The following is a 12,650-nucleotide window of genomic DNA, read 5'->3' as shown; positions in this document are numbered from 1 at the left end:
AATAATAATCTTACATACAAATATTACATTTGACTGTCAAACTGATATTAAATTAGGTGCTGTTTCAGTGTATAAATGTTCTATTATTAGAATGATGGTCTCATAACTGGCCTAAAGTTTGCCTTGAGCAGGTCTGTTATTGTAGAGAACAAGCCCATACACAAAGTGTCATTTCTGTCTGACTGAAAAGAAATGAGAGCGAGATAAAGGCCAGGATTACTCCAAAAGCAAGCTCATGCATGTCTGAACATTGTTTCTAAAATCCTCAGATATGTGTGCCTGTGAGCCTTTTTGTTACAATAAAGAAGCGAGATCACTTTTATCAGGTATAAAATGTGACCAGGTGTTTAAATAAATGTATTTGTTAACCCTAGGAAGAGGGTGTGGTATAATATTTTCCCACAAGGATGAGTCAAATCCTCACTGGGATAATTTTCTACAAAGTTTCTACATTTAATTTAAATTTCATTAAATTTTTTTATATATTTTTTTTAAATTATGAATATCCTGACCACCAGTTACATAAAACATTAAAACTCAACTTCCTTTTCCTCAATAAACTCCTTTTTTTTTGTTTGTTTGTTTGTTTATTACATCCACAGGATGCTGTTTCAAGAACCTCACATTTATTATAATAGGCCTGATTAACCTACTTCATTCTTCACTGGAATCCCCAGGGAAAGTTTTGCATAACCACGGGTTTCACTCCTAATAAATATCTCAGAACATACGCGTGTCAGACGGCAGCAGGATTATAGCAAAGTCTTTAATGATATGTGTACAAGTGTGAATGATTTTGTTCTGCTAACACTATTAGCTAATTCACTGTCCATTAGACAAGGGAAGAAAGATAATCGCCCTTTTCCTCAAATCTTCAGAGAAAATCTAAACAACGGTGACGATGATGAATGGAAGCAAATCTGGTTTGAAGGCATGTAATGTGATCAGGCTAAGCCACACAAATACAAAGGATCTTATCAGAAAGGCAGGCTATTGCACAAACCACTGCAATGTGACTGCATTGTCAGCACAAAAGAATTTTCTCACAGGCAATGCTAATGCTAATGGTGTTGTTGCAACAGATAGAGCCCAATCAGGTTTTCAAGTACACAAAAACGGCCTGTTTTTACAGGCAAAAGTCACTGAGGAACAAAGCTGTCTTGTGGCACAAAGCGGAGAGGAATGAGAGAAATGTAGCGCACACATAGCAGAGTCTGTGCTGATAAGATGAAAGATATTGCGCAAGGGAGGCTTCAGACTAGCTGAATGCTTGACAGGGATTCACTCTGGGGAAACATGGATTTTTACAAACAAGATGTGGGAAAAGCTTTAAAAAGGCACAGAGTATGATTTCAAGACTCATGTAAGGCACATTTGTGTGTATTTTTCATAATCTCTAAGAAGACCGTCTATTCTGGAAGAATAATTTGTTTTATACTCTGAGCCCCCCCCCCCCCATCCTCCTCATTTCCATCACATAATTCCTTCAGAATAATTAATAACCCTTATTATATTTGACTGAATGATTCCACACATCCACCACTAGATGGAGCACTATTCACTGCAGTGCTGTGTCATAGATCGATAGATACCCTGATAGTACACATACATCTCAGAGACGTCTATTTGACGTCTGTATTTACATCTGCAAGGCGTATTTTTTAGGGTGTTTGCTCATCTGCAATACTTCTATAGGACGTTTCCTTTTAGATGTCAAATAGACGTCTATTGGATGTCTTTAAGATGTATATGTTTTAGAATGTATGTAAAACTGACATCTTAACAGACATCTTGCAGATGTTCATGTGCTGTCTGCGTAGAAAGAAAGAAAGATAGATAGATAGATAGATAGATAGATAGATAGATAGATAGATAGATAGATAGATAGATAGATAGATAGATAGATAGACATATAGATAAACATATAGTTATTGTAGATAGACAGACATATAGGCAGACAAATGGATAGACAGAAAAACAGACATGTACTGTAAATGGTTCATTGCCACAGTTTCAAACTAACCAAAACAATTGTGAAATGTAGCCGAGCTCATGGCATTGAATGGGACTGCCATTATGACAGACCGAGTGTGTCAGAAAGGATGTTTTCTGCCAAGGCGAATGTGAGAGGAAGGTGGTGTTGGGGGAGGAGGAGGTGTTTTTAAATCGCACTGCTTACATAAACGGAAGGTGAGAGGAAGTGTGCTGTTTGTGGCTCACTGTCTCGCTCACTGTCTGAAGTGCGGCTTCCTGTTTCTGACTGCTTTTACACATTATAAGCTGCTCAATACATCTGGATAATCACAACAACAGCTATACATTTTCTGAAGCAAATTTAAGTAGTGGCTTTCCATTCACAGCTCACTGTCAAGGGAGTTGCTGTGTGGTTTCTAAGGTGTTCTGAGAGGTTGTAACATTCTTATTTTGGTTGCTAGGGTGTCTTCACATGGTGACTATGTTTATGCAATGGCCCCTGGATTGGTGCTTAGCTAATTCGCCATATTCTGCTGAAAAAAAAGAAGTCTAAACTGGTTGGCTGGTTTTCCAGCGTAGTCATCATAGCTGGTTTGTATAGAGGTTTTAAAGGTGTTTTGAACAATTCTTTAGCTAGCAGGCTGGTCTTAAAACAGCTACTTCCAGCTTAAACCAACTAAGACTAGCCAACCAGCTTTAGCCTGGTATAGCTGTTTTGTGTTTGTTTGTTTTACTGTGTTTGTTTGTTTTACCCCCCCCCAAAATGGAAATAGCTTGTTTTAGCTGGTCTCCCAGCTTGGCTAAACTGGTCAAACTGGTCTGCCAATCTGGTATTAGCTGGTTGGTCAGCTGGTCAGCCTGACCAGCTAAGACCAGCATGTCTAGTTAAAGAAGGGGTCAAAACCAATCTAAAACCAGCCTGCAACCAGCCATAACCAGTACTGACAAGATGTCGTGGCCTAATGGTTAGAGAGTCCGACTCGTAATCCAAAGGTTGCGGGTTTGAGTCTCGGGCCGGCAGGGATCGTAGGGATTGTAGTGAATGTCCAGCGCTCTCTCCACCCTCAATACCACGACTGAGGTGCCCTTAAATGCCATAAATGGCTGCCCACTGCTCCGGGTGTGTGTTCACAGTGTGTGTGTGTGTGTTTTCACTGCTGTGTGTGTGCACGTTGGATGGGTTAAATGCAGAGCACGAATTCCGAGTATGGGTCACCATACTTGGCAGTATGTCACGTCACTTTCACTTTCAAGGCTGGAAGATCTGCTAAAATCAGACAAAATAAAATTTTTGAACTACAAATGTTGTCCAGTTTGTCAAGCATGTTAACTCATATTCCTGTGGTAGTTGCAGTTATTATATGCTATTGTATACATTGTTTGTTTGAGTTTAGCCCCGCCTTTTACTCAGAGGCCACGCCCTAGAAACGCTGGTGATTGACACGCCTTCCCCGCCGGAGCCACACGTCCTTTGGCGCTGGTTCTTTGGACTCGTGCGGCAGCAGATCATCGGTACATGCACGAGATGTCTCCTCCACATACAGTCCTATAGCGGCTTATTCGGTTTTATACACCCGGAATCGCGAAGAATAGCGGCTCCGCACCATCCGGGAGCTTCATCTGCTCCGACTGAAGTCAATCCGCCTGTTTGGTGTGTTACACGGATCAGTTCGGCGTCTGTATTCATGTTATTGCGGGCATTATATTGTTGAATATAACAGATAATCATGGCGAGTGACTCTCCTGCGAGGAGTCTGGATGAGATCGACCTGTCTGCTCTGCGGGTGAGTGGAGAGATACAGTGAGATGTTTTACTTACAATGGGTGAAATATATTGTTCAGTATCTCGCCATTAATGATGGAGGGGAAATATGGGAGCTGATATTCATGCACCTGACCGAGAAACACATCTTAGAGATGCGTGAACCATTTTAGTATTATTAGAAATATTACATTATTAGATAGATTTTTATTTTAGTCACATGTAGAAATGTTTTATTATTAGAAATATGAGAAAAAAATATTTTGTAAAATAATACAAAGATGCACTATTTGTTAGTCCTCGAGCATCTGATGAAATAATAGCGGTGGAAAAATGATTATTTTTATAATAACGTTACACAATTCGCGGCATTATGCGGCATGGATGTGTGAATTATAATTGAAACATCCTATTCAATAAACATTAGTCTTTTATTTTTACCCCTCTAACGTGACTGACACGACCGAAGTGATTATGGTCATTTTGTTTGTCAAATTTCGCACTGTATACCGTGAGCAGTTTATTATAGCTGGATGTTTTACACTGATACACACAGACTGTATCTGGTATTCATCCAGTGTCAGGCCTATAATAAATAGCAATGTGTGCATTGCAGACAGCATCACTTCTGGTCCCCTCCATTATATGATAATGATATACTATCAAGATGTTTTAGTGTTAAACGTGCACATATTGTGTTGGATTTGCAGCTTCTGTCTGTCTTTTGTTCGGTCTGTTTGAGATAATTTCTCTGTGACATACATTCTCTGGCTGGGTGGTAAGAGCGGTGTGTGCTGGCTGCTCGGGATCCTGGATGCTGAGTCCCTTGGTTTTCAGATGCTCTGCTTGATGGGTATTAGTTCACCTTTCCCACCAACAGGAAAAATCACTGGCCCTTAAAACCTGCTGGAATCAAACCAGTGCCAGGAGGCAGGATAAAATGCCATTTCAAATTTGAATCTGGCAAGACTTGGTCCCATTTCAGTAAAACAAATCCATTGTTTTTTGGCAATAGTGCAAAGATGTATAAAGCACAGCTCACAACAGAAGTCATTTTCAAGATGAGCAGTTTTCTGTTGGTCAGTGGAACAAATTCACGTACCCAACTTGAAAATGTGCGAAGTCTGCATTGGGAAGTTTTTCGACGTCATGCGAAACTCCTGGTTGCATAGATTCAAACCGGAATGACTGAAAAGTACGAGGGTCAGGAGACAAGAGAAAGTACATTTGTAAATTTATCTGATTCTAGCGAGACTTTAGGGGTGGTGACACTAGATTTTGAGCTTGCAAAATTATAAATTGCATGACATCAAGCTTTCCTGTGTCTTTAAAAAAAGAAAAAAAAAGAAATTAAATGTAAAATTAACAATACATCCCAAATGCAGAAAGATACAATATACTATATATCTGCACACCTGCAGTGTTTTACTCATTTAATTCTGCTAAGAGGTCATGCTATGACATATCAATCTTTTATTGGGCACTCGTCTTCACATGATACAAATTCACTGGTCCGAGTTAACAAAACTTGAACTTTGGAACACAGCAAAAAGTGAAACTTGTCTCCTGCATTCGCATGCATATGAATGGAATGAAAAGTGTGGTATGGCCACTTTTTATTTTGCATGAATATCCATGCAAATCTAGACAGCACTCATTATAATCAATGAATATTTACACAGTTTACACCGTAGTGACATTCTGTATGCAGTGTTTGCACTTTGTTACTCATGTAGCGATGCAAAATTAAGCTGAAATGAAAATTCATGCCGAATCTATTTTCTAAATGCATGTTACACAGTAGATCTAATTGTAAATGGTTTTATCAATGTATACGTTTCATTTTTAATATTTTTTTTTTCTTTTGTCATTTTTTAATCATAACTGGATCTTCCGGTAAAAATGTATTTCTTTGATGACATATGCAGGACTTCTCCCATCATTAACGCCGCCGCTCAAAGCTCGCATTCATTACATTTTTGATTGCAATACCAACATCTCAAAATCCAATCAGACAACAGATTCATAAAACCAAAGCCCCGCCCTATGTTTCACAATACAGAAGAAAACACCTGTACTACTTCTCTTTTATCGCAACTGTAAATTACTTTGGATGTTAGAACATGTTTTCAAAACTTGTAAACAAAATTCTGCAGAAATGCTGGCCTGATTTGTGCTGCTCTTTGTTTCGGATGCTCTATTTTCTAGACGCTCTGTATGATGTGTGCGGAGTCTCTGAATGCTGCAGTAGTGCTTTTCCTCACAGACAGTGTGCTCCTACTGTGGGCTTGTGTCATATCTCTTTAGTGAGATGACAGACCCTGATTGTAGGCATGTTAGTTATGCAACATGATCTTACCTGCGCAGCTTGAGTCATGTCTGGACATGATTTGTGAGGTAATCAGTTGACTGTGGGAAGCCGAGAGGGGTTTTACTCTATATTGTAATGTAAAGATTGCAGTTAACCTGTGACTGTTTAGCATCACCTGACTGTTTTCAAGGCCATTGCATCAGCTGGCTCAGGATTTACTAAAAACTATTTCAGACTTGTGTATTATGAATGGAAAGTTTCCTCTCTGAATTAGTCAGAGTTCTATCTGTCGTATTCGGTTTGGTTGCACTGTGGAAACCGCTCACCATGCTTGACTGTCGTCTTGAGCGACCGTGTCTGTGTTTACATCGCTGTGTAGGCGTTTGGCATTTGAGACACTCTCTAGACTCAGAAACAGTACAGCGGCCCTCTCAAGCTTTCCCGTTTCTCTCCATGTGAGGTATCTTTAATGCTTTTTTCCCCTCGCCGCTACCCATGGGCAAAGCTATTTTCCTCATGTCTGCTCACGAGCTCGCCACTCTCGCAGGATCTTTTGTGCTTAAAAATTAGGTCACCCAGTGCAGTGCGCATGGTCTTGCCTCACAGGGGAAGTGTATGCTTTGTTTCGCTGACACAGATCTGGATAATATGCTTGGTACTTTATATAGAGCATATATAGAGTCCCAGCTGATGGTTTTACTGAACTTTACATCATGTTAACCTTTGACAAGAACATTTATTTACCTTTGATTCGGTCATGATTTACTCATCCCCATGTCATTCCAAACCTGTATGACTTTCTTCAGTGGAACATAAAATAAGATATTTGAAAAATATTTTGTGTGTGTGTGTAGTATGGAAGTCAATGGGGTCCAATGTTGTTTTGGTTCCCATTGACCGTTCAGAACATCATCTTTCATATTCAACAAATATCATACAGGTTTGGAACGACATGAGGGTGAGTAAATGATGATAGAATTATTTTTTTTTTATGCAGACTGTGCTTCAAATCTGCTCTTAGGTCTATACAAACAGATTATAATCAGAATTGTCATTGTTAAACCTATTAAAAATGCAATTTGATGACGTCAACGCGTAACGATGTATATGATGCGTGGGGACATATGCTGCAGTCATCGCCGGTGTGGAAATGCTATGACGTTTCGACAAACAATGAAAAATTTGCTCTATGTTGTGTATGTCGTGGGGCTCAACAATAACACAGAATAGTATACGCACAATATCGGATTTAGATCGGTCTCGTCTGACCGATACCCGATCCGCAGAAAATGACCGTATCGGAGTCGATACCGATCCTGAGTATCGGATCGATGCATCCCTATTCACAAGTCCTTTTCCTCGAGTCGAGTAAAGTCTGGAGTCATTTCAGGTCAAGTCAAGTCTGGAAAATGCGACTCGAGTCCAAGTCACTAACTCGAGTGCCCATCTCTGCCTTGGATTGCATCAGACACATTTTTTTTGCATTTATTTTTGTCTTATATTAAGTGTCCTGATATACATATTGTTATGCATAATGACCATTTTAAAGGAATAATAAAATGTTCACTGTATAAAGAATCATTTTTGTGATTATTTATATAATATTATTACATAAAGCTTGAAGCATCAGAATAGGCATCGGTATTGGCCGATCACCATGACAAGAAATCGGTACTCTGTATCGGCTGCAAAAATCTTGATCGGAGCATCCCTAGTAATTTTAACCATAATTTTAACGATGTCCTTACTACCTTTTTGGGCCTTGAACTTGTCAGTTGCGTTGCTATCTATGCAGTGTCAGAAAGCTCTTGGATTTCTTTAAAAATACCTTAATTTGTGTTCCGAAGATAAATGAAGATCTTCTTCAGAATTTTTATTTTTGGGTGACCTACCCCTTTAAGCTGAGGTACAAAAATGACTAAAATTAAATAAAAATTAAGCTATTAAATATAAATATTTACAAAAAAAAAAAAAATGACAGATGCACAACAAATTTATTAAAACTTTGAAAAAAAAAAAACTGAAAATAAAATAAAACTAATTCAAAATATTAATAAATACTATAATAGCATATTATAAAATATCAGTATAGCCTTTTAGCAGAGCATGATAGTTACTATAATAGCATATTAAATACTAGAACAACACTAATTATTATCACCGTCCTTTGGGTTTAAAAGTCTTGTTGAATATGTAACGGATGGGTTGCAGTTCTTTTTTAAGCACAGTGCAATTAGGTGTTACTATTTGCATGTTACTTGAACTTCTACAGAAAGTGTGTGTGTTTGTGTGTATGTTCAACCTGTTTTGCCAGCATGGAAGAATGAACATATAGTTCCAGCCTCATGTTTTTTCCTGTGAATAATTAAAAGGTAAAGGACTATTACATCCCAGAGTCATGTCAAGGGGGAGGTGGGGGGAGACCCAGCTGTAGATGTCAGCCAGTGTTTTTCATCTTTTCCTTGTCTTGTGGTTCTGGCCAGCAGCATCTGCCTCTTGTGGGTAATGTTACTCAATAAAAGCGCATATGAAAAGCTAATACTCACCCTCCTGCATGTTGGAAGATTATCAGTCCTGTTATCTCCAAAGAGCAATTGTTCATCATAACCTCCTCATCACTAAGCAAATGTGGGAGAGATGGCAATTGTGTGGGGGGTTCCTGGATTTAAGGATGATCACTGGAGCACCGTCAAGAGTAATGAATCACTGTAATGAAGCACTAATGAGGTTCTGTGATTATTTGAGCACTGGAGGTCCTGCCAGATGTGTTTATATGTGGAAGAAGTTTCCTTAAATGGACATTTTTCCTATGTTTTTCCCAGTGCTTTGGTGTTATAGCATTTTTTTGGGTACAGAAAGATATGTTTTAGTTTTGGGATCCACTTTGAAATATCTGTGCTATCTTGTAGCAATATTTCACCAAATAATTACATTTCTGTTTTCATTTACTCGCATGCATATTTTTCCAAACCTCTATGACTTTTCTTCCACAAAAGACGTTTAGCTGAATGTTGATGCTGCTGTTTTTATGTAATGAATTCATATGGTGACCACATGCTGTCAACTTCAAGAAAAGATCATGGAAGGGGACTATATGACTTTATTTCCAAATCTTTTATAACAGATTGAAGTTGTTGTTGAAGTCGCCCTTCTTCCATACATACAAATAAAGGTTTTTTATTAGCATCTGTGGTTTCATGAAGAACCTTTATTCCATAAAAGATTCTTTATAGTGGAAAAAGATCAAATGTTCTTCAAACTAAAATGGTTGTTTTAAGAACTGTTCTTGAAAGGTTCTTTGAGGAACCAGAAATGATTCTTTTTTTTGGCATCACTGCGAACACCATTTGGAACCTTTATTTTGTGTAATGAGTGCTCATATCTCATTTGCTCTTGACCAAACTTGGTCATGTGACCAATGGCATTTAGCATCATTGATGTCAGATTTGAGAGGGAAAATTGATCTGAAAGTTCACTTTTTCTCTCACAAAGCAATTTTTTTTACTTCAGAAAACAGTGCATGCTACTTCTAGCACATTGACATCTATGGTCTTTTTTTGAGCCCTGTACTTAAAAGCAGCTTGTTTCATGGAATAAAAGAAAGGAATACAGTTTTGTAAACGCATGAGAGTGAGGAAGTGACTGGAATTTCATTTTTGGGTGAACTATTCCTTTATGCCTGCTTTTCTTACAGCTGGTGATTAATTGCATGGGGATTAACAAGAAATGTAATTACTGGTGTTGCATTACTGTATTGCCCCGGTCAATGGGTTCAGCTTCCCCTCTCAGGTGTATTATTGTTTATTAGGCATTCTGTTCTGCTGTGCAGAGCTGCAGTGCTGTCATTCAACATGGCATGTCTAAACATGCTCTAATCTCAAATGGTCTTTCAGAAGTTTCTATGAAGACGCCTTTCTAATACACACAGCACAGTCACATGGCTCTAGAATAGACTATAGGGGTTTGTTTACATGCAACTTCTCCATTGGAGAGCTCCGATTAGATTAGTTCAACTTAAAACGGCTCACTGTGTACTAGTACTAAAGAAGGTTCAGGGCTTTGTTCTAGTTTATTTTTAATAATCAGTAATTTTGGTGTTATTTGTGTAGGCCTGTTTTTTTTGGTTTCATTGTTCATACAAATCCCACACAACACATACCAAGTATAAATTGCATGAAGTTTTCACTTTTAATTTGCTGAAAGTCTTGTGGGTTTTACTAAAAAGGACATGACATTGTACAAAACCAGAACTTTTAATAAAAAGCTAAACATTCAGCACTTCAGTAAAGCTTTGCAGATGGGCCCCTTCCTTAATGGTGTTTTCAAGAGATCAAGTAAACGGCCTTCCACTCAAAAAGTGGACCACTTAAAGGGATAGTTCACCCAAAAATGTAAATTTGATGTTTATTTGCTTACCCCAATGGCATCCAAGATATAGGTGACTTTGTTTCTTCAGTAGAACAAAAACAAAGATTTTTAACTCAAACCGTTGCAGTCTGTCAGTCATATAATGTCAGTCAATGGTACCCACTGCTTTGAGAGAAAAAAAACATACACAGACAAAACCAAATTAAACCCTGCGGCTCGTGACGATAACATTGAGGTGTAAAGACACTAAATGATTGGTCTGTGCAAGAAACTGAACAGTATTTATATAGTTTCTATATCTTTGTCCAAATGTCCTGAGCTCTTCACACAACAGCCGGTGAGTCAAGCGTCGTCGTCTTGCTTTACGGTGGATTTTTGGGTGAGCTATCCCTTTAATTTATGGTGCTTATGGGATTGACTCTGCCAAAATGCTTATGACACAGGTGGGGTTTAAAGCTACAGTGTTACTGAAGTATGCTTTGATTCCATTGATAGCTACCATTCCATTTCCATAATATTACTACAATGCCTTGTCCTCAAAACTATATTACTACAAAAAATAAAGTAGTAGTTTTTTTGTACAAAGAAACATAGTGTAATGCAAATGCTTTGCTCAGTTTTATGCACTGTTGCATTATGAAATGTCAGAGAAAAATTCATAACATAACATGCAAGTTGCGTTCTCAGTGTTGCTGCTAGTGCAAACTGTAAATTACTTTTATGATGGAGCAACAATTTAAAAAGTAACCAAGATAAAATTTTATAATATATTTTTACAATATTTTTTTTTTACTGTATTTCTGATCAAATAAATGCAGCATTGGTGACTTAAAAAAATATTAATAATAATTAATAGTTAAAAATTTTACATTTTGTGGTTCAACAGCTTGTCCTTGGAGCCTTGTACCCTTAAAACGACATATTTGTACCTTTTTTACCCCTAATAGGTACAAATTAGTACCTTAGTAATATCGTTAAAGGGACAGTTCACCCAAAAATGAAAATTCTGTCATCATTTACTCACCCTCAAGTAGTTCCAAACCTGTATGAATTTCTTTGTTCTGCCGAATACAAAGGACGATATTTTGATGAAAGTTTTGGGGCACCATTGACTTCCATAGTAGGAAAAAAAAATACTTTGGAAGTCAATGGTGCCCCAGAACTGCTCTGTTTCCCACATTCTTACAGAACAAAGATATTCATACAGGTTTGGAACTACTTGAGGGTGAGTAAATAAGGAAAGAAATTTCATTTTTGGGTGAACTATCCCTTTAAGGTACTAATATGTACCTATTAGGTGTAAAAAAGGTACAAAGATGTCCTTTTAAGGGTATTGCTCCAGGGACAATATTTTGTTTTTGCGAATCATCAGTAATAATGTTAATCTTCTCAAAGCTGGCTGGTTTGGTTCAGAGCTTAGCTTATTGAGGAATTTTTTTAAATCCTAGAGAAAATGAAAGGGAAAAATACAGAGGGTGTTGCATTTGCTCTGATGGACTGCTGGTGTACTCTGTCAATGTTAGCCTGATGCCTGAGGTGTCTTTCCATGAGAAATATGAACTTGCTTCTTAAAAAACAGTTTGACTCATTGTGTTATTTTTCTGTAACTGTTGAAGCAGCAGAAGTAATGGTGTATCATTTAAAACTGCTGAATGCCTTGAGAAACATGCGCCACTTTAAGCATCTTTACATTCGTAAGCAGAATGTGGTGGTCTCATTTTTGGTCAGCAGATTTTCCTCATTCCTGTCCATCTGTAGGAATGTGTTTTGGAGGCAAAATTTTGTTTTCGAGAGAACAAACGTCTCAAAATTGATGATAAGCATGGATATATACACCCTTCCTTTCTCCAGTGTGTTTCTCTGTAAAGAACTGTACGTTTTCACAGTCTTATTTCAGGAATGAAGTGTCATGCAGGTTCAGGCACATGCACGAGTTATGTAAGATAGATATGTGAGTGTTTATTTAAAAAGAATCACAGGAAGATGATGTTCCTGCAGGTACGGTGACGATGCAGGTGTGTAATTTCGGGACCTCATGTTCCGTCGGGTCTCAGAGCAGTGGCGAGATTGATGGGGTTTCCGCTCACAACCGGCAGCAGTGATGTTGAGAGTAAGGTCTCCGTCCGAGCGTTGTGCTGACCTAATTCTTCCCACACTGACTCTGTGGCTGGGTGTTAAAACTCATGCTTTGTTTTAAAGAATCTGAGCTGACTACACTGTGCCACTTTTAGCCTG

The 12,650-nt window shown here is 38.2% G+C and overlaps 1 protein-coding gene across 4 annotated transcripts in view; it reads left to right on the top strand.

Moving 5' to 3' along the window:
• The first annotated feature begins 3,383 nt into the window (after positions 1–3,383).
• The window catches only part of LOC306862960 (traf2 and NCK-interacting protein kinase-like), a 61,224-nt gene continuing 51,957 nt past the window's right edge, over positions 3,384–12,650 (top strand). For all 4 annotated transcript variants that reach the window (XM_079406078.1, XM_079406077.1, XM_079406076.1 and 1 more), the window contains exon 1: positions 3,384–3,758. In XM_079406078.1, the coding sequence (XP_079262204.1) occupies positions 3,702–3,758 (57 nt within the window). In that variant the 5' untranslated portion in view covers positions 3,384–3,701. The remainder of the gene's footprint in view (positions 3,759–12,650) is intronic.

The sequence above is a fragment of the Barbus barbus genome (assembly GCF_936440315.1).
Source record: "Barbus barbus genome assembly, chromosome: 44".
Taxonomy (NCBI): Eukaryota; Metazoa; Chordata; class Actinopteri; order Cypriniformes; family Cyprinidae; genus Barbus; species Barbus barbus.
Note: the sequence above shows the minus strand (reverse complement) of the source record. Positions and strands in the feature narration are given on the sequence as shown.